At 60.9% G+C, this 21,060-nt stretch overlaps 1 protein-coding gene across 1 annotated transcript in view; it reads left to right on the top strand.

The window, feature by feature from the left end:
* LOC139705815 (probable RNA-binding protein 19) overlaps window positions 1-14,904 on the top strand; it is a 69,413-nt gene extending 54,509 nt beyond the window's left edge. The window contains 9 exon segments of the mRNA XM_071612728.1: window positions 1,259-1,360; window positions 3,091-3,151; window positions 4,890-4,969; window positions 6,290-6,345; window positions 7,788-7,822; window positions 7,825-7,903; window positions 13,902-13,988; window positions 14,403-14,577; window positions 14,851-14,904. Of these exon segments, the coding sequence (XP_071468829.1) occupies window positions 1,259-1,360; window positions 3,091-3,151; window positions 4,890-4,969; window positions 6,290-6,345; window positions 7,788-7,822; window positions 7,825-7,903; window positions 13,902-13,988; window positions 14,403-14,577; window positions 14,851-14,904 (729 nt within the window).
* The last annotated feature ends 6,156 nt before the right edge of the window (window positions 14,905-21,060 follow it).

Genomic DNA, 21,060 nt, shown 5'->3' on the forward strand with positions numbered 1-21,060 from the left:
CATGTTCTTGAAGTGGCTCAGCGCACTCTGGTGTCCAGGGACTGCCCAGGCAGGAAAGGAAAGACCAATGTGTGTCCCCAGCCACAGGGGTGCCGGCCCCCTGGGTTCCCCCTCACAGTGGGGCATTTGAGGCAGGATGAGGTTTTCCTTCAGGACTGTGGTGCACACTGCAGGTCATGGCTTGGCCCTGGCCCTCGCCCGTCAGGATGCCAAAACCTGAGTCCCTCCCCGTCCCCCAGCTGCCCCTAGGAGACAGGCAGCTTCCCATGGAACCACGTAGTCTGGAGACCACGACCACGTCTTAGAATAGACACCTGGAGGGAGGTTCTGAGGACTGGGTTGTTTGACCCAGATGTTCAGATTTTACCTTCGGCCCACCCCCCACACAGGGCTTCCAGTTGCTCAGTTTACTAGGATAAGGATTTTCCTCTTAAAGATAGACTGTCTCTTGTTTACCACCCTCCTTGTTCTCGTTTATTTACAAAAAATTAAAGTGTTTTACGGTTTAAAAAAAAAAAAGTAGAGGAGGAGTTGTCTCTGGTCAGCCAGTGTCGGTTGGATTCTGAGGCCTTCTCTGAGCACAGGCCTTCCGCCATGCCCGAGGCTCATGTCCACTCCCCGTGGGTCTTCAGGACTGGCCGTCTGTGCCGCGTGAGGTGACTGCCCCTCGCGGCTGGCTGCTGCCTGAGTTTGTTCCCACCAGAGGATCCACTGCACAGCAGCATCTGCCTTGCTGACCACAGCACCCTGCGGAGTGCCAGGCCCCGTAAGTGACAGAAGTTGGAGTAGCACCTGCTCCCTGCCTGCTGGCCTGCCCTCCATGTCCTTCCACTCAGGAGCCCCTGCTGGGGAACTGGCCACCATGCTGGTGACGTGGGCAGTGCCGTCCTCGGCCCCTGCTCTGGGACTGGGCCAGCTGCCTCTTCTCAGGCTGTTTCTGACCCTGACAGAGAGAGTGGTGCCCACACACCCTCCTGAGGACGTGGGAGATGCAGCCTACTGGCCACCGACACCCCCACATGGTGGGAACACCTGTCTGTAACAGGTGGCTGCTGCCCATGGTGACCAAGACAGGCGTGGCATGACTGTCCCCAGCATCCCTCGGCTGGTCACAAGTAGTGTCAGAGGGGGGCCTTGGGGGCAGACGGGCTCTAGAACATGAACAATGGCTTCTTGGCACCCGTGTCTGGACCCTGTCAGAATGCTCCTCTGTCCCCGGTCCCCCAGTTGGTTTTGAGGTCCTGTCCCCTGTCCTCAGGTCGGTGTGGAGTGTCCTGACAGTGTCCAGCCACTTGGAGGGGCTGGCTTCTGCTCACTGGCTGACAGAGGAGGCCTCAGCCTGGATCTGCTCCAGGACGTGGTGCGACGTCCACCCGCTGGGCTCACGTCACCTCCTGGGTCAGCGCCCTGAGCCCGTCTTTCTCTTCTGACCATGTTGCCTACACAAGCCCCCGTCCTGGTCCCCTGAGCTGTGCCCTCTCCCCTGCATCTCCCCACCCCACTCTCTGCCCCTTGTTCCAGATGTCATCTTCCCTAGGATGACAGGAGGGGGACCCGCCATGTCTTGGGCTGGGCGGGACAGGAGGGCAGCTCTGGCATCTCTGCTCTCTGTTCTGGTCTCCAGGGGGGCGGCCGTGTTATCTCCCCACCACCAAGACCCGCGCCTCCAGATAAAGAGCTCCGGGTTGGGGGGGTCCTGGAAAGCTGCTGGCGACTGATAACAGCCCTGCCAGCAGCCGAGGGAGCCCGGAGGGGGCAGCACGCACATTCCGCGCCTGATTGTAATGAAGCCCGAGCCCTGGATCTGCCTGTGTGCAACAGTCCACCTCTCAGCCACCGATATCCACGCCTGGCTTGGCCTCTAGAGTTGCAGCTATCAGTGTCTCAGGCAGGTGGCCTTGAGTCTCTCGGGCCAGCTGTGGTCCTTGTGGTGTCACGGTCACTCCTGGGGTGGTGTGGGACATCAGGGATCAGCGTTTCTCAGTGATGTGCAAACAGCAGCTCAAGAGCATCCTCAGGAGTAAAGGCCCTGGAGCTGAAGGCCCAGCCAGGACCATCTAGTTCAGATTGGAGACTGAACTGAGCTTCAGAGAGGCTGCTTCACTGTCCTGAGGTCACACAGCTCATTAGAAGCACACCCAGCGCACAGGACTCCTGTCCCAGCACCTGAGTGTAGAGACGTGATTGAGGTCAGTCCTCTCAGTTCTGGAACCTGGCCTCACTCCTGCCAGTGGGTGAGTCCTGTAGCCTGTCTGTGCCTAGGTCATGAGAAATGAGTAGAAGTTTCCCGTTGGGTGGTTTGAAGGTCTGACTGGGACAGTGAGACCCTGCAGTACAGGGCCCCATGCTTGATGCACCTGCCTGCTGCGAGTGTGTGCGTTGGGGTCCCCACTCCTCCTGCTCCCCGTCGCTCGCCTGGTGGACGGTACTGAGCGCCTCCTGTCTTTGGTCCTCAAGATGCAGACAGAGCCACTTGGAGCTGTCCCCAGCCAGGCCCCAGGGAGACAGAAGGGAAAGGGAAATACAGGGTGGGATGTGACTTAGAGGGTTTTTGTTGTTGTTGTTGTTTGTTTGTTTGTTGTTGTTTTTTAATTATTTTGGCTTTAAGCACAGAGGGCAGTGAGGTCAGGCCTGGGGTCAGTAGGCTCCATGTGTCCAGACTGACACCCGGCTTCTGCAGCAAACCCCTCAACGGCTCCGTGCCCCAGTTCTTCCTTCTATAAGTGGAGCAAGAACCAGCCTAGCTGCCGCCTCAGGATGCCTGGGGGACTGGCCATCACTCTCCCCCTCAGAGCGACCCAGGTCTCCACATGGCAAACTTTGGAGGACAGTGTTGGGCAGGGCTGTGTGATGGCTCAGAGCCTGGCTGGCAGCCGAGGTCCCCAGGCCCTCAGCCACCCATCTGAATGTGCCATCGGGATGGGTGGGTGGCGTGGGGGCCTGGCACAGGCCAGCGCACTGGGAGCAGCACCTGGTGGCAGTCTGCATGCCCCCTGCTCCCCGTTCCTGCGGTGGGCGCACAGCCCATAAGGAGCTGCGCCTGCGCAGGTACCACCTGGGAGTGTAGGGGCTGCATGTTCCTCTTTCCAGGTGTTCTCCAAAGTGGGCACCATGAGGAACTGCTCCATCTCCAGGAAGAAGAACAAAGCAGGTACCCTGTTCTCGTGGAAGGATGTGGTTCTGGAGAGTCCACACCTTGGAGGTGGCAGGCTTATGCAGAACAGCCCTTCCTCTGCTGGAGGCCCCTGCTGTGCTGTTGGAGAGGTCCCTGACCCGGGCTCTGAGTCAGAGCCTTTGTTGGCCCTCAGGTGGTCCTGAGCTGTGTGCGTGGTGGGCAGCAGCAGCACCCATGAGCACCCAAGGCCTCCCTTGTTCCCACGCCTTGGCACCCAGGAAATCCTCAGGCGTAGCAAAAAGGATGGATTGTGGGCTTTCCCCTCAGTTCCAAGGGAAGTGACCCCGATGTAGAACTTCTAGAACATTCTACCACATCAGTAATCCTGCACCTCCGTGGCCAGTAGGTAGTGGGGCAGGCATAGGCCGCCTGGCCCCTCCGTCAGCCCTGGACCTTGTCCTGACACAGTTGTCCTCTGACCACATGTTGTCCAGCCCTGAGTCTTCAGAGCATGAGCATGGACGGTCCTTTGTCCTTTTCACAGCCATGCAGTCCTGTCCAGCAGCCCTTGGCCTTGCAGAATTGGTGGGTGCAGAATTGGTGTGGTGCAGTGTGAGTCAGCCCGATACCGTCCTGGGTGCCTGTGCGTGTGGCCACAGTGACTTCTGATCCTTCATTCCCAATAGGCCCTGGGCCACCAGGCAGTGGGCACCCAGGACAGTAGACCAGAGGAGGTGCCATCCCTGTCCCCAGGCACCTGCAGTAACAGGGGGACATATGAGCTGGTGGCTTCAGCACAGGAGGCTGTAGCAGGAGGGCCATGGCAGGACTGCGGTCTTCAAGTCAGACTGGGGCCTGGAGGCAAGGAGGCCAAGCAGCCTGGTGGCAGAGGCTGAGGCGGGAGGTGCCCTGGAAAGGGAGGCAGACTCCCGTTGAGAAGTGGCTTCTGTGCCTGGCAGAGGTTTGGACTGTGGCTTGGTGGGCAGCCACTGAGAGTTTTAGCAGACACTTCTGTGGCATAGAAGTTAGAGTCCCTTGCCTCCATCTGCTCAGGCTGCTGGAGCAGAGGGCCACGCCTGGGGCCTTCATCGGCAAAGACGGCCTGCCTTAGGGTTCTGGAGGCCAGAAGCCCAAGGCCAGGTGTTGGCAGCAGTGGCTCCTTCCGAGGGCTGGGTGGGGAGGGGCGGCCTGTCCAGCCCTCCCTGGCTGTGATGGTGTCTCTGTGCCCACAGGGGCCTTTCCTGTGTAGGCCTGTCCTGGGTTCCATCCCCACACACCTTTTAAAGGACACACACACACACACAGAGTCAGAGCAGCAGACGCCCCTGGGATGGGCTGCTGGCACTCCTGCCCTCTCACCTCGGAGGAGTGGGGAGCCAGGTGGAGCCATGGCTCTTGGCCCTCCCCAGGGGACTTTCTATCTGAGACATGGAGCCAGATGGGAGGGTCCGGAATCCCCACCAGGAGGCAGCCCTGGGTGCCCAACAGCGTGTGGGCTCATACTGTGCACTAGGTGTGGCGGGGCTGTCCTGGTGGAGGGCCCCCTGGTCACCGCGGTGGTCATCCCTGTCAGTTGTGCTCCCTCCCGAAGGCGGGATTCTATGATGAAGTTAATCCTCACGTCAATCATCGGTTAATTAACAGTCCTGAGCCTCAGGTGGCGGGCTCAGCGGGAGGATTAGTCAGAAGGTGGGCCTGGAGAGGAGCCATGGGGGGGAGCAGAGGTCCTGGGCTCACTCTGAGCCCCACTGGCTGGGGGCTCCCCCTCTTTCAGGGGTGCTGCTTTCCATGGGATTTGGATTTGTGGAGTACTGGAAGCTGGAGCAAGCCCAGAGAGCCCTCAAACAGCTGCAGGTAAGTGGGGCTCCGAGCCGCGGTCTGCGGTAGCCTCGGCAGTTGGCAGGGGCTGTTGGCCTCTTCTGCTGGGGTATCGCGGGCACTCACGTCCTGCTGGCCCATCCTTCCAGGTTCTCCAGGGACCACACCCAAGAGAATGAAGAGCCCCTCACCCTCCAGGGTCACTGTCCTTCATCTATTCCACTCATACTCCTTCCCTGCGGGCCTGGTTTCTGACAGGCACAGGGCTAAGCCCAGAGAGACCTTCCTCTTTCTGGGGTGAACAAACAAAAGCCCAGATCATGAGAAAAGCTTGGATACGGGGGCTGGGGACATGCTCAGTTGGTAGAGTGCTTGCCTCGCATGCACAAGGCCCTGGGTTCCATTCCCAGCACCACACACAAAAGGCTTGGATAAAAATAACTTGAGAAGTGGGGCTACCTAAGGTCGTGTGGGCGAAGGGGGCCTCTCTGAGGAGCAGATGGTTGACCTGACCCTACTGACATGAAGTCAACTGCACAGAGACCTGGAGGGAAAGCTGTATAGGAGCCGAGAACAGCAAGTGCAAAGGGCCTGTGGCAGGGACTCTGAGGTTAGAGTAGGCAGAGTGTGTGGTGGGGTCAGGTGAGGTGAGAGGTGTCCAGGACTAGGTTCACAGGCCCTCTTAAAGGACTGGAATCCAACCTGAAGGCTGAGCAAGACTCTGGAGGGTTTGGAGCACACAGGGAAGGGTCTCATTTATCCTCTAGGATGGTCTCCAGCTACTGTGTGGATATGGGATGAGAAGAAGGGGAGCAGGCAACCCTGCAGTCACCAGATTTCTGTAGCCTGGACCAGGGTGGGGGCAGCAAAGGTGGTGGAAGGGGCTGAGAGAGTTTGGACAGATCCACATCCTGTGCCACCGCCTGGGCCCAAATCCTGGGGTAAATGGAACCCTTGGCAGGAGGAGGGAGCTGTGGCCGCAGAGCACATGGCCTGGGATCTCTGCCACCCCCTGGGGAGCCGCCCTCACTGGCAGTGACTGCAGCTCCCTCACTGAGGCCCACGGCGCTGGGACTGGGTTCTCAGGGCTGTGGACACAGCGAGCCCACAGGCCCTGTGCCCTTGAGTGCTGTAAGGTCAGGGCTGCCACACGGAGCAGGGGACATCATGAGCCTGGGTCTCTGTGGCCGCCAGATGCTGAGCCATTTTGGGGAGGCCCCTCTGTGCCTGCCATCCCCACCCCTCTGCCAGGGAGCAGGCGGTCTCCCACCCTCTAGCCACAGCCCTGCTTTGGGGACAGGCAAGGACACGGTGAGTACTGAGGACAGGGGATGAGCCGTGCTGTCTCCTCTCCAGGGTCACATCGTGGACGGCCACAAGGTAGAAGTGCGGATCTCAGAAGGAGCCACCAAGTGAATCTTCAATGCCTCCCCTTTCCTATGACGCCCCTGTTCTTTCTGTCCCTGGAGCTGGCCCCCGAGGGTGTCTCAGCCCTTCCACGTCCCAAGTCCCTTCCTCCTGCCCCCCCCCGCCCTCTAGGGTTCTTCCTGATTGGGGTTGGCGGTCATTGCCACACCTGCTCCCTGCTGAGCTAGGACAGTGCTGGTGACTTGGGGGATGTTTCATGCACCTTCTTTGAACCCCGGGGATTACGCGCCGCTGGAGGTTGGCCGAACCTCTCTGGAGGCCGTGGCCCTCGCCCTTCTGCGCTCTGGGGCAGCCTTCCTCGGGCTGCACAGCGGTGCCAGAGGCCTCAGCAGTTCAGCAGGTGGCAGGTGGAGACAGACGGGTTGGCCCAGCGACCCAGGTGTCCGGAGGGCGAAGTCTGCTCCTGGGCATCCTGGGCACACGTCCCAGTGAGCCAGCGCACTCTGTGGCTCCTGATGGAGGTGGCACGTGTCATGTGCCCCTGCGAGCCATTATCATCAGTGTCACCCACCTGCCTCCAGTGTAAAACCTACTGCTGCCAGCAGTCTGGAGCTGGGGGAAGGCATTTATTTGGTGATTTCCAGCAAGTTGGTTGTTTATTGTGGACGCCTGTGCTGGGCCTCTTTAGCCAGAGGAGGGTTGGGTTGGGGCCCAGGAGGCTAGCAGGGTTCCTGAGGGGGACATGGGAGCCCAGACCTGGAGCCCAGACCTGGAGCCCAGAGCCTCAGGTTCTTATCCAGGGACAGGTGACCTGGGTAGGGGACTTGGCCTGTAGAGTATAATGTGACACCTGGGGGTGGAGCCTCCAGCATGCACCTTGCTCACAGCTCAGTGGCGGCCTCTTCCCAGGGCCAGCCCGAGGCAGCCTCGCCAGCTGCTGCAGCCTGGCCGATGTTCACATCATTTTATTCTAAGCTGTGTTGAGCCCTGTTCTCCAGACGCTTTTGGCCCTGGGTGGCGTTTGCTTGTGGGACTTGCATCCTGGGGATGCTGCTGCTAGGACCTCCTGCAGTGGGGGTGCCCCGAGTCCTGTGTCTGACCTGGAGTCGTTTGCCACGCGTGGCTGATGGCGAAGTGCACTGGTCATCCCTTGCTGCGTGACGGACACCCTGGGACCCGCAGCTTCTGCAGTAGCAGGTTCTGTGGTCGGAGCTCGGCAGCCCTGCTGGATTCTGGCTCAGGTCTCCTCTGGGCCTGCAGTAGGTGCCACCTGGGTCGCAGCCCCTGGAAGGCCCACTAGCAATCAGGACTCGGCCTCTGAGGGGGTGCACACAGGGCCATGGTCCGGGCCCAGGCCCTCACCTGGGGCTTCTGCCCTGGACGGCTCGATTGTCCTTCCAACATGGTGGCCAACTTCCCCAGGACGAGGCCCAGGAGAAAGCTGGAGGGTTGGCCAAGGTGACCTGTACCCTCCCCTCCTCTCCAGGCCAGCCCTGACCTCTGCCCGGAAGAAGCAGCTTCCCCGAAGCAGACCTCGTCCAAGATCCTGGTGCAGAACATCCCCTTCCGGGCTGACCGCAGGGAGATCCGCGAGCTCTTCAGGTGAGCTCTGCCGCGGGAGGGTCGTGGCCGCCTGGGCAGGGCCGCCGCTGGCTGGGCTGTTCCCATGGGTCAGCACTGTGGGGTTCAGAGGTCATCTTCTGGCTGCCTTGATTCATCTCCTGTGACCTCGGAAAAGTCAAAACCTCCTTCCTCGGGTGGGAGGGGGGCAAGCCAGTGTCCCCCTGGCTACCCAGCAGCTGCAGGAGGCAGGTCAGCATCACTGGTGACCCAAGGCAACTCTGCTGAGGCTCTGCCCGGAGCTGGGTCACCAGACACCAGCCTCTTGATCCAAGCTCCCAGGGCGTCATCCTGTCCAGCCGGTAGTGGACCCCTGGGCTCAGTGGGTCCTCACAGGATGCCCACCCGAAAGGCAGCAGACCACCTGCTTCCCACGCCGCCTACTAGCACAGGAGCCAGACGCGGAGGGGACAGCAACCAGTGGATTGGGGGCTGTGGGGACGCTGCTGGCCCATAGTGATTCCACAGAGGAACCCAGATTTCAGACCAGGTCCTGTCGCATTTGGAAGGAGGACCCGGCCGCCCAGTCTGAAGGGAATCTAGCAGCTGGCTCCACGCTGCACAGAGCAGAGCCATCTGCGGGGGCGGCCACTGTGTGCTCTGTGTCCAGGCTTGGCTGGGGTCTAAGAGTGCTTAGGGTCTACCGTGTGGGTGACCATGGATAGGAGAGCAAAGTCCCTAGAATCACCAGTTAGCATCTGGCAAGGCAGACCACGTGCAAGAGGAGACAAGAGTGACCTGTGTGACTGTGCCCTGGGCGCCCCCCTGTGGGTGGGGATCCACTCCTGCTCCCGCCCACCCTCCCTCATCTCCAGGCTCTGCTGGCTGGAGCTGGTCTGGGCAGCAGGTCTCCCATGGTCCTGGTGCCCTGCCTGGCAGGATGGGGTCACGACTCGGGGGGTTATTTCCCTTCATGTGGAAGGAGCTTGAGGTCGTGGGTAAGGTGAGGGTCGTGGCGCGTGCGTCTGCGTGTCTCCACCGCTTCTGCTTCTTGAAGAGTCCAATTTAAGACCCGCCGGATCAGCACAGGCTGCTGAGAAGAGCATGTGTTGATCAGAAAATAATGTCCCTGGGAAACACAGTTCCTCTTGGCTCCGTGTGGGCGGAAGGACTTCTTTGATCTCAAACTCCATGTCTATTGTAGGAGACCAGGACTTACTGTCCCCTGAACATAATTACAGGGTCCCCTCCCTGCATTGTCCTGGTGGAGTTTCCCAGACCTGGGAACCAGGCCCTTCCCTCTCCTGGCTCCCTCTCCAGGCCTCCTGGGTGGCACTGGCTGGTGGTTTGAGACAGTTCTGAGTGGGGGACAGCAGGGGTCGCTGTGAGCCTGCTCAAGGACTGAGGCTCCTCCAGGAAAGCCCCAGATCTCAGACAAAGCCACCAGCCAGCAAAGGTCACCTGCCAGGGGAGGACCTCAGGGCTGGGGGACAGTCTGGTGCTCTGCGTCAGGCTGGTTCCGCAGTCTGCCCTCCCAGGTGTAGGAAGAACCACCAGCCCCTGTGTGGCACGCTCTCGATATTGTGTCTGTGCCCAGCGCCTTCTGTGCACCTGTCCCCCTGTGCCACACGCAGCCCTGTGAGGGAGGAGCGGCCACCCTATACCCGCAGGGAGAATGGAAACGAAAAGGGCAGTCCTGCCTGGGACCCCACCACCACGACGGCTGAGAGTTTCAGCTGGTCTGACCCAGAGCCGGGCTGGGAAGGCTCCTCTCTGCCACCCTTTGTCTTCCTCCCGGGTCTGGAAGGGCCTGTGGTCCCCTGGTTGGTCTGAGTGGGGATGCTGTGCCTCCACCAGCGTGTCATTCTTACCAGGTGCCGTGTGGTCACCACATGCCACTGTTTCAGGCGCCCCAGGCCCTCCATGGCCCAGAGCCTGTGGAGACTCGGGAGGGAGCCCACGCAGCAGGCTCCCCTGGCCCCAAAGGCCTCCACTGGGCCCCCCAGGGCTCTGCCCTCTGCACTTGACCACGCTGTGCTCCCACCCATGAGTAGTCCAGCCTTGGTGATGCTCAGACGGGCGCCAGAGGCCCTGCGGACCCTCACTTCCTTGGGGTCATTGTGGGCGGCTCAGGGACTGCTGTGGGAAGCTCAGAGTCCACACACCATGGAGCAGGCTGGGCAGAGCGGCCCCACCCCCTGCTTCCACTGGCTTCCTGGGCCTCGGTTTCTCCTGGCTTCAGACCGTGCAGAGCTCATGACGCAGGCGCCGTGGTTCCCGATGGTGCAGGGGCGACCTGGTGGTCCTGCGTGCTGCGCCAGGATAGGGGACTGGGCTATTTCTGTCCTCGGGTCCCGTGGTCATCAGAGCCTGGGGTTTGTCCTCAGCCCCATTTCCCAGTAGGGAAACCAGCTCCTGAGCCCAAGCCCTGCCCCCTCAGTCCTCAGGCACCTCAGACTGTCACCCTGCTCCTTCCCTCACTGCGTGGCCGCCCTCCCGGGAGCTGTTCAGAGGCTGAGATGAGATCAGGCACCTGGCAGGAGCAGCAGGTGGGAGGACCTGCCAACAGTGTCACCCAGGGCAGAGCCATAGGTGGCAGGACCGAGTCCTTTCCACTTGCCTCCCTCTCTAGTCACGCCCCACCTTTGTAGCCTCCTGAGCTGCCTTGGGCCAGGCTCTAGGGAACCTGCCCCCAGTTCTGCTGCTCCTGCCACCTGCCCAAAGGCACTATGGTCACAGCTGGGGGCCCCAGACTCTGCAGGGCCCCAGCGCACAGTGGCTTGAGCAGACTCCACCCCACAGCCAGAGCAGGGCAGAAGGGGCTTTGGCCCCCAGCAGGTGCCCAGAGACCTATGTTGCTTCAGATTCCTAAATAAGAAAGGAGGTTTGGTCCAGACGTCCCTGTCTGGTCCGCCATGTGCCCTTCCCTAGTCTCCACCTGAAAGTCCCTCGGGCAGAGAGGCTGTGGACTGGGGGCGTGCAGGACAGGCTCTGGGGCCTCTGCCCTTGGGCACCAGCCCCTGTGTGCAGAGCTGAAGGACTCGCTGGACAGGTCTCACTTGTGCCCATGTTTCACATGGTGGCCTTCCATACCAGGGCACTTGTGGGGACGGTGCTGGGACAGAGGTGGCCAGGACTGAGGGCACTTGGGAGGCCTCGGGGCTGGGCTGGGTATGTCCCCACGCTCTCGTTCATTGTCCCTGCAGCCCAGCGTGCTAGGAGTGCTGTTGGATACTGGTTCTGGCCAAGGCCCTGGCGCTGGCAAAGGTCCCTAGAGGCCTCATCCCCCTGTGTCAGTGGCCTTCCTTAGGGTGGCCTTGCTTTGAGTCCTGGTTTCTGGAAGGCAGTGGTCTCCCTCTTCTAGGAAGGAGGTTCTTTGACACAGCTGGCCCCTGGCAGGTGACCGCACGGCCACACAGGCCGTGGTTAGGGTTTTGCTCCAGCCGTCGTGGAATCCTCCGTTTTTGTACCAGGGCCTGGCTGAGCACCAGGCTCCATAGGTCCCTTGGTCACCTCTGCCTGTGGCCCTGGAAGGATCGCGGCTCCCAGCCCCGGCCGCTCCCTCTGCCCTGGGCAGTGTTTCCAGCTCTCAGGGCCTTGGTCTCCTGTCTGAAGACGTGGGGGGAGCGTTCCTAGAGCAGGAGGCAGAGACCGGGCCGTGGGCCACCACCTGCAGGCCAGCCCCAGAGCCCCCGCACACGGCTTCCCGCTGGCTGCAGGCAGTTGCCCCTGAGGAGCAGCTTGCTGTGGGCATCTGTGAGGGGGCAGTGTTCTCAGTGGGGTCGTGGGTGCTAGAGTGTTCCCCACTGGAAGGGCCAGGTGACAGCTGCTGTCCTCCCTGTGTTCAGAGGGGCTGCGTTGCTGAACCCACCCAGGATCCCTGTGTTCTTCCTCGTCAGTTTACAGATGTGGAGGCTGAGGCCTGGGGACTCTGGGTTCCCAGGTCACCAGCTGGTCACTGTAGGACCACAGCAGGAGCCCAGGTATCTGGACTTTTCTGGACCCCTGTAGGCCCAGAACAAGTCCCTTAGCCTCGATTTCTCCTGAACTGGCCCCTCTCGCTACCCATCCTCCTGGGAGGAGCCACAGAACAGGGGGCTCTTGGGTCATGTAGCGCCCCACAGAGGCCGGGAATTGGGTCACCAAGACCTGTGGTCCCTCTTGGGAAGCACTGTCCCGAGGCGGGCGTGGCTAGGCCCTCTGTGTCGATGCCTGACATAGCTGCAGGGGACGCAGATGCGGGTGCGAGTGCAAGTCAGTGTGTGTTCTGCCCGGATGTAGCCCGTACCTGCTTGGGTGTCCCACGAGAGCGTGGGCGGCAGCCACAGCCTGTGTCGTCACCTTCCATTTCCTGGTGCCCGTTACCTGCCCACGGATCCAATCTCAGAGGCCATTGTGCACCTCGGAGGCTGGCGATCAGCAGGGCCCTGGCCTTGAGCAGTGGCAGGGAGGGGGAGGAGGCTGCCAGCGCCGCATCCTGTCCCCGTCCCCCTCTACGGCCAACAGGGTGCAGTCATCGGGCCCTCCTCCGCCTCCCCGTGGGCAGCTCAGCGTGTCCCCACCCTGAGCCCACTCGCTCACACCAGGGAATTCGGGAGCCCACCCAGTGCCAGGCGCAGAGTGGGGATGCAGAGGTGCACAGGACAAAAGAGGCTGTTGCATTGGTGGGTGGGGTGGGGTGGGCTGGGAAGGGTGGGCAGGGAGCTGGGCAAGGGCTCCAGGTGGGTACCTTTCACAGCCTGAGCCAGCTCGGGCGATGACCAGAGGCCGTGGGGTCTCTTAGGTCACAGATGCCTGGGGCACATGTTCAGAGGGGTCCCAAGAGGTTGGGGTTCCCAGAGAGAAGGTGACAGGGGCTTAAGGAGACCACAGCGTGGAGAGGACAGGAAGGGCCATGTCCCCTTTAGTGATGGACAGTAAGACGGGGGAGTGGCTCAGTCAGTCCCCCTGGGCCCCTGGAAGGGCACCGAGACGTTCCACCCTGGGCCAAGCACTGTGACACCACCCTTGGGGAGTCCCCAGGCCAGTGTGGAAGGAGGCCAGGGCTCTGGGGGGACGAGGCACCTGCAGACTCTAAAGGGGGAGGAGGAGGAGGAGGAGGAGGAGGAGGAGGAGGGGGAGCACATGAGGTTCTTCAGGCTGCCTCTGTACAAAGAAAGCCTTAAATTGAGTGAGGCTGCCCACCAATGAGTGGTTAGACTAGCAGAAAGACTAACAGAGCAGGCAGCCCAGAGCCCAGCTTCCCTGCCCTGTTTCCTAACTGGAGGGCCAGGGAACCAGCACCCCTGCTCCGACTGCTGTGGTCTCCTGGCTCTTCTCTGGCCAGAACCAGAGTCTTGAGAAGCAGAGAGGACGTGACTTAAGTGTGACTTGAGGTCAGGTCCATGCTCTGCCACTTCCTAGCTGGACAGACTTAGACCTCCTGTCTGCTTCATTCCCCCCCCCTGCACACCTACTAGGGGCCTTTGAGAGAATCAGGGCCGTGGCACGCTCCGTCAGGGGGAGCCTTTTTCAAAGCCCAAGCCAGATGTCCTGCTTCTCCAAAGCCACTCCTCATCGTCACTCTGCACTGCCCCTGGGGTCCCTGGGGTCCCTGGGGTCCCTGGGTTCTACATCATTGCACCCAGCTTTATTGAGCTCCTACTATGTGCCAGCCACTTCCTATGCTATTGGCATCTGGCCTCCAGTCAGAGTAGTGAGGGAAGGAGAAGGCCCGCGGGGGTGGGGTGTGGGGTGGGGTGTGGGGGGGAGATGTAGGAGGCCTGCCGTGGGGGTGGGGGAGGGACAGAGGAGGCCTGTGGGGGTGGGGGGAGGGACAGAGGCAGCCCTCGGCGGTAGAGGGGGGACAGAGGAGGCCAGGGAGGCTGGGGCCTGCCCGTCCCTCTCCTCATGCCGCCTTTCTTCTCCCCTCCTTCCCTCCCCATGTCCCCTCCCTCACCTCCCCTGCTCCTCCCTGCACATGTCCCCTCTGTCTCTGCCCTCGTGGACCTGTGTCTCCCCGCCCCCGCGTCCTCCTCTCGTGCCATCTGGGCTCCTACAGAGCCCCGAAGAAGAAGCCGTCTGTGGACGGGATCCTGGAGCAGCTGGAGGACAGTGACCGTGAGGGTGACGAGCAGACACTTCAGCTGTGAGCTGGCACAGAGGTAGGTGGTCAGGGGCCGGGCTGGGACACCGCCCCCACCCCTGTTCGAGACGCTGCCCAGCAGAGATGGCTAGGCCGCAGCCTGCACCTGAGTCCCAGCAGCCACCCTGGCCCGTGGACCACAGGCCAGGGCACCCCTGGAGCCGCAGTCATTGCTCTGTCATCGGGGGTGACCACAGTCAGCCAGCCGAGGAGTAAAGCTCAGGACGTTCCCGCGCTTCTGTCTGCTTCCTAATCGGGGCCGCTGGGTGGGGACCCCGATGAGCCCAGGGCCCCTCGGGCTCCCATCAGCTTGCTCTGTACATTTGTAAGGATGAGGTTCCCGTCCCTGTCCAGTGTCTAAGGTGGCCTGGGTCCTGAGGAGGGCTCCCCAGCGCTCAGCTCGCTTCCCGGGCGCAGGTTCCGCTCAGCGGCCTGGCTCGGCCCTGGGCGCAGTGGGGACACTGAACCCAAGGCGGCTCCCGCCCAGCGCCACCGCCCCCTTGTCCCCTCCTTGCTGCTGAAGGAGGACGATGGGGACGGTAGCCCCGTCGTGGAGGCCAGAGAGTACCGGGTGCCTGTCCAGGGTCCCAGTGTGAGTGAGGCCTGCTGGCAGGACGCAGGCCAGGCCTGAGTGACCCCGAGACAGGAGCAGAGCAAGGAGAGCGCGGACCCGACCAGGCCTGCTCAGAGCCGCGGGGGTAGTGGCCATGCTGGACGCTGTCCTCGGCCTGGCCCAGGCCCTGCCTCCTGGCCTCACATTGCCAGTGGGGACAGACCCCTAGACAAACAGGAAGCCACTCCCCATGAAGGCCCCAGACTGCCAGGCCCCCGGCCTTCGATCACCCACGCAGACCCCCCTCTGCAGGTGGCCAGCGTGACCTGCTGGCACCGCGCACTGGACCAGGCCGACCCAGTCTGACCCCCTGGCCTCCCCCGAGTGAGGTCACCTCCTGCCCAGGCCCAGGCCCTGCCTGGGGTCCACGTCCACCCTCGTTCCTGTTCCTCCTGAGCCCATCTAGATGCCACCAGCATGGATAGCCCCTCCAGCCCAGCCTCAGCCCCGCCTCTGTCCCGGGGCCTGGTTCCTGACCAAAGCTCTGGGTGCAGGGGACAACCTGGAGTCTGAAAAGGGGCCCGAGTGACCCTGGGCCTGGGCCCTGAAACACATGCTCCGGCAGTTAGGAAGCCCTGGACGGTTGTGGCTGTTGTCACCATTGCTGGGGTCACTGGAATGGAGTCGTGGAGCCAGTGTGAGGGGGAGCCGGGCCAGGGTCCCCCTGCCCAGAGGAGTGGCTTCCTCGCCCTGGACGGGGGCTGCCTCTGTCCAACGGGTGCCATTTGGTGGGGAGGCTCAGCCAGGTGGCAGAAGGGGTCAGTACTCCTGTCCCTGGGAGCAGGCCGGGGAGACTCCACTGGGCCGCTGCGCCCCAGCCCTGGGCTCGCGCCAGCAGCAGATCTTCCTCCTCCTCTGCAGATTATCAGGCAGCAGCTGCTCCTGCATCCTGGGAACTGTCGGGCCTCATGGTCCCACGTGGTCCCCCACCCCCCCACACACACAAAGCAGCCTCATGGCAGTCCCTCCCTCCCTCCCTCCCTCCCTCCTCAGTCCCTCCCTTGGTTAAGTCTTGGCAAGGTCGTGAGATGGGGCTGACTTTCCCCTTGCACAGGTGGGGAAACTGAGGCTCCAGGAAATGAGCAGCCTCCAAGGCCAAGGTCCCTGGGAAGTGGAGGCAGAAGGCAGGTCTCTGAGAACAGCAGCTTGTTTGGAGCCAGGGACCCTGGGTGGTGGCCCCCAGGGAGACGGCACATAGGTCAGGGTGCGCTTAGCTGCTGTGCAGACCCAGGGGGTGTGCACAGGGTAGGGGGTTCTCCCCCAGGGGACACTCGGGAGGGGAGCGTGTCTGGTCTGACGGAGCTGTGTCACGGGACACAAAAGTTGATCTCCCTGCAGGACCCAGAGGATGCTCGCCAGACAGCACCAGGGGGAGGCACATGAGCCGTACCTTTTGGAACATGGCAGGGACATCCTCACATCCTCACATAGACCTAGTCCTGAGTGCTAGTGGGCCTTCCAGTGTGACCCAGGTGGCAGCTACTGCAGCCTCAGCGGAGACCTGAGCCAGAACCCAGCAGGGCTGCCGAGCTCCGACCACAGAATCTGCTACTGCAGAAGCTGCGGGTCCCAGGGTGTCCATCATGCAGCAAAGGATGACCAGTGCACCCCAGTGGCAGAGGCCAACAGCCCCTGCCACCTGCCGAGGCCCCCGCAGACCTCAGCTCTGAGCCCCACTTACCTGCAGCTGTTTGAGGGCTCTCTGGGCTTGCTCCGGCTTCCGGTACTCCACAAATCCAAATCCCATGGAAAGCAGCACCCCTGAAAGAGGGGGAGCCCCCAGCCAGTGGGGCACAGAGTGAGCCCAGGACCTCCACTCCCCCCCATGGCTCCTCTCCAGGCCCACCTTCTGACTAGCCCTCCCGCTGAGCCCACCACCTGAGGCTCAGGACTGTTAATTAACCGATGATTGACGTGAGGATTAACTTCATCATAGAATCCCGCCTTCGGGAGGGAGCCGGACTGACAGGGATGACCACCTCAGTGACCAGGGGGCCCTCCACCAGGACAGCCCCGCCACACCTAGTGCACAGGATGAGCCCACATGCTGTCGGGCACCCAGGGCTGCCTCCTGGCGGGGTTCCGGACCCTCCCATCTGGCTCCAGGTCTCAGATAGAAAGTCCCCCTGGGGAGGGCCAAGAGCCATGGCTCCACCTGGCTCCCCACTCCGAGGTAGGAGGGCAGGAGTGCCAGCAGCCCATCCCAGGGGCGTCTGCTGCTCTGACTCTGTGTGTGTGTGTGTGTGTGTGTGTGTGTGTGTGTGTGTGTGTGTGTCACATACCATGTGGGTGCGGGGATCCCATGGGCACTGAAGTACAAGGTGCCCCACTGCCCCTTGACCTTCTGACACACTCCCTGTGTCTTTGCCCCCCTCCTTCCTGCACTTCACAGGGTGCTTTGTTCTTTGCACACTGCACTCTGTGGGCTGGGGCACTCTGGTGGGTCCCAAAAGGCTGGGACTCCCTGAGCCTGGCTGGCCAGTTCCCACCTCGACCTCTACTGCACTGAGACCTGTGCCTGTGCTGGCATCCAGAGGGCCAGGAACGGAGGGCAGGGCACACTAGAGGATGCCAAGAACTGCCCCAACGTGGCTCAGAACCGCAGGGACAGGCAGTGTCCCTGTGGCCTGCACAGAGCCGACAGCACGTCCAGTCTGATCTACCTGCTGCAATTCAGGGATAACTCCTCTCCTGGAATCCCCAGGCCTCGACCCTCCTACCACTAATGTGGCACTTAGCTGTCCTTCCTCGTGTCCCAAACTGGTCTGAAGTGCTCAAGAACAGGGATGACAGGGGCAGAGCCGTGGGCCCCTGGATCTTGCACTGGAGGCCTGACCCCAGGTATCAGAATCTCACTTGAGACCAGCTCTTTGCATCAATAATCAAGTCAATCGAGGTCACTGGGGTGGGCCCTAAGCCAGAGCGACCAGTGCTCTTTAAAAGGTGTGTGGGGATCGAACCCAGGACAGGCCTATGCAGGAAAGCCCCCTGTGGGCAGAGGGATGCCATCACAGCCAGGGAGGGCTGGACAGGCCGCCCCTCCCCACCCAGCCCTCGGAAGGAGCCACTGCTGCCAACACCTGGCCTTGGGCTTCTGGCCTCCAGAACCCTAAGGCAGGCCGTCTTTGCTGATGAAGGCCCCAGGCGTGGCCCTCTGCTCCAGTAGCCTGAGCAGTCGGAGGCAAGGGACTCTAACTTCTATGCCACGAAGTGTCTGCTAAAACTCTCGGTGGCTGCCCACCAGGCCACAGTCCAAACTTCTGCCGGGCACAGAAGCCACTTCTCAACGGGAGTCTGCCTCCCTTTCCAGGGCACCTCCCGCCTCAGCCTCTGCCACCAGGCTGCTTGGCCTCCTTGCCTCCAGGCTCCAGTCTGACTTGGAGACCGCAGTCCTGCCATGGCCCTCCTGCTACAGCCTCCTGTGCTGAAGCCACCAGCTCATATGTCCCCTGGCTACTGCGGGTGCCTGGGGACAGGGACCTCATCTCCTCTGGTCTACTGTCCTGGGTGCCCACTGCCTGGTGGCCCAGGGCCTATTGGGAATGAAGGATCAGCAGTCACTGTGGCCACACGCACAGGCACCCAGGACGGTATCGGGCTGACTCACACTGCACCCCACCAATTTTGCATCCACCAATTCTACAAGGCCAAGGGCTGCTGGTCGGGACTGCATGGCTGTGAGAAGGATAAAGGACTGTCCCTGCTCATGCTCTGAAGACTCAGGGCTGGACAACACATGGGCAGAGGACAAGTGCGTCAGGACAAGGTCCAGGGCTGACGGAGGGGCGAGGCGGCCTATGCCTGCCCACTACCTACTGGCCACGGAGGTGCAGGATTACTGATGTGGTAGAATGTTCTACAAGTTCCATATCAGGGTCACTTCCCTTGGAACTGAGGGGAAAGCCCACAATCCATCCTTTTTGCTCTGCCTGAGGATTTTCTGGATGCCAAGGCATGGGAATAAGGGAGGCCTTGGGTGCTGATGGGTGCTGCTGCTGCCCACCATGCACACAGCTCAGGACCACCTGAGGACCTGCGAAGGCTCTGACTCAGAGCTCGGTCCAGGGACCTCTCTAACAGCACGGCCGGAATCTCCAGGAGAGGAGGGGCTGTTCTGCACAAGCCTGCGCACCCCCCCCCCCCAGGTGTGGTCTCCCAGAACCGTGTCCTTCCATGAGAACAGGGTACCTGCTTTGTTCTTCCTGGAGAACACCTGGAAAGAGGAACACGCAGCCCCTGCACTCCCAGGCCCTCCCGCCACCTGCACAGGCGCAGCTCCTCATGGGCTGTGCGCCCACCACAGGAACAGGGAGCAGGGGGCATGCAGACTGCCACCAGGTTCTGCTCCCGGTGCGCTGGCCTGTTCCTGGCCCCCAGCCCACCCACCCATCCAGTGACCCCGAAGGCACATTCAGATGGGTGGCTGAGGTCCTGGGGACCTCGGCTGCCAGCCAGGCTCTGAGCCACCACGCAGACCTGCTCAACACTGTCCTCCCAAGTTTGCCATGTGGAGACCTGGGTCGCTCTGAGGGGGAGAGTGATGGCCAGTCCCCCAGGCCTCCCGAGGCGGCAGCTAGGCTGGTTCTTGCTCCACTTATAGAAGGAAGAACTGGGGCACGGAGCCGTTGAGGGGTTTGCTGCAGAATCCGGGTGACAGTCTGGACACATGGAGCCTACTGACCCCAGGCCTGACCTCACTGCCCTCTGTGCTTAAAGCCAAAATTAAAAAACAACAAAAAACAAAACAACAAAAACCCTCTAAGTCACATCCCACCCTGTATTTCCCTTTCCCTTCTGTCTCCCTAGGGCCCGGCTGGGGCCAGCTCCACAACTCCCCTGCCTGACCCTGGGAAGAGCAGCTGGTGAGAGATGAAGGCCAGCCTCCACATGCCCGGCCTTTCCCAACACACAGACCCAGCCAGTTCCAGAGATGTCCACTCCCTCCCTGAAACTTCACACCCACAACCATGACATCCTTCCCCCTGGAATTGCCCCAGAGCCTGGAAGACCTACAAGAGCGCCTCACAGTCACACCCTGTTGATTCAAGCAAGGCCCAGGATCAGCCCCGACTCCAGAGGGGAGCATATCTCCTCCCCTTGCTCTGAGAGAGAGCAGGTGCATACAGGAGGCTATTGTGGACAGCAGTATGCTCAGCAGTGGACACTAGACTGGGTAGAGAGATGATCGTTCAGAAGGTGAGCAATGTAGTGTTGCAGTTGTGGCATGGGTGGGTTTCCCTGTTTGGATAGAAGTTGGTATTTTGAAATGACATTTATAGGATTATTTCATCCTCATGGATTGAGGACCATCTGCAAACTTGTTGTACAAAAAGATTTTTTTTTTAAAACCAAGAAAACATAAGACTTGCGAAACCTGTGTCTGGTCTAGGAAATGGAACAGAGAAACTTGTTATGTGAATGCCCCTCCCCACTGCCTCCAGGGGATAAAGGTCCAAGAATTTCCAGAATCTCTGTCCAGAGAATGTTTCACGCATGAGCCACACTCTGGACGGTGGGCTGCAGCCAATAAACCTGCTTCCAGAAAGTTCCTCAGGTGTTCAGCCTCTTCTGTCCTTCAGCAGGGCCGAGATCTGGAACCAGGTTGTGACTTCACACAGCTGTTTTTTCCATGGTGCCTCAGATATAAACCTGGGATTTGATCAAGGCCTCCTCCGCTTCTCCATGAATCGACCCAGGAAGCTAAAAGGGACAGGCTTACCACCCCCTTCCTATGACCCCTAAGCCTCTAATCTGCAGGTAAAGGTTTGAATGTGAGATCCCAAAGGATTGACAACTTTAAAAGCATCCTCTGGGTACTAAAGATCTACAAGACACATGAAGCTCCACGCACCAATTTCCAGGGCTGGAGTCATCCTAAGTTGGCTTGATCTGCAATAGTCATCCTCGCTTTCCAATAACCACTGCATTCTGACCCCCCAGATCTCACAAGCTTATGTCAATTTTTGACAAGTGTTCAAAGTCAAAGGACCGTTTTCACTCACGGCACAGTGAAAAATGTAAGCAGAATAGTGTGAAAGTTCCTCTTGCATCCCAAGCCCCCCCCAAGTGTGACCTTGAGCAACCCAGGGGAACTCTGCCCACATGGCAGGTTTGCATCCCAGCTGAGAAACCCGGTGCTTGGAAGCCTGACAAAGCCCACGAGGAGCCAATCACACTGGAATCCTCCAAAGCCAAGTCAAAATAAATGAGCCTCCAAGTTGATTATCACAGGTGGACATTACAGAATGACTAACAGGTTGACCTGCCGGATCTGCTTTCTCCATACCTCAGAGCCACCCAGTGAGGTGGCTGTTACCACCAGGCCCCTTTACATGGGAGTTTAGGGAAATGAAGCAACTTGTCTGAGGTCACAGTGGCCGAGCAGGGATTCCCACCCAGGCCGACTCAGGCCCATGAGTCCTCCGGATAGAATCAGCGGGCGTCAGTGCTGCCGGTTGCCCC

This window comes from Marmota flaviventris, chromosome 1, assembly GCF_047511675.1.
Source record: "Marmota flaviventris isolate mMarFla1 chromosome 1, mMarFla1.hap1, whole genome shotgun sequence".
Taxonomy (NCBI): Eukaryota; Metazoa; Chordata; class Mammalia; order Rodentia; family Sciuridae; genus Marmota; species Marmota flaviventris.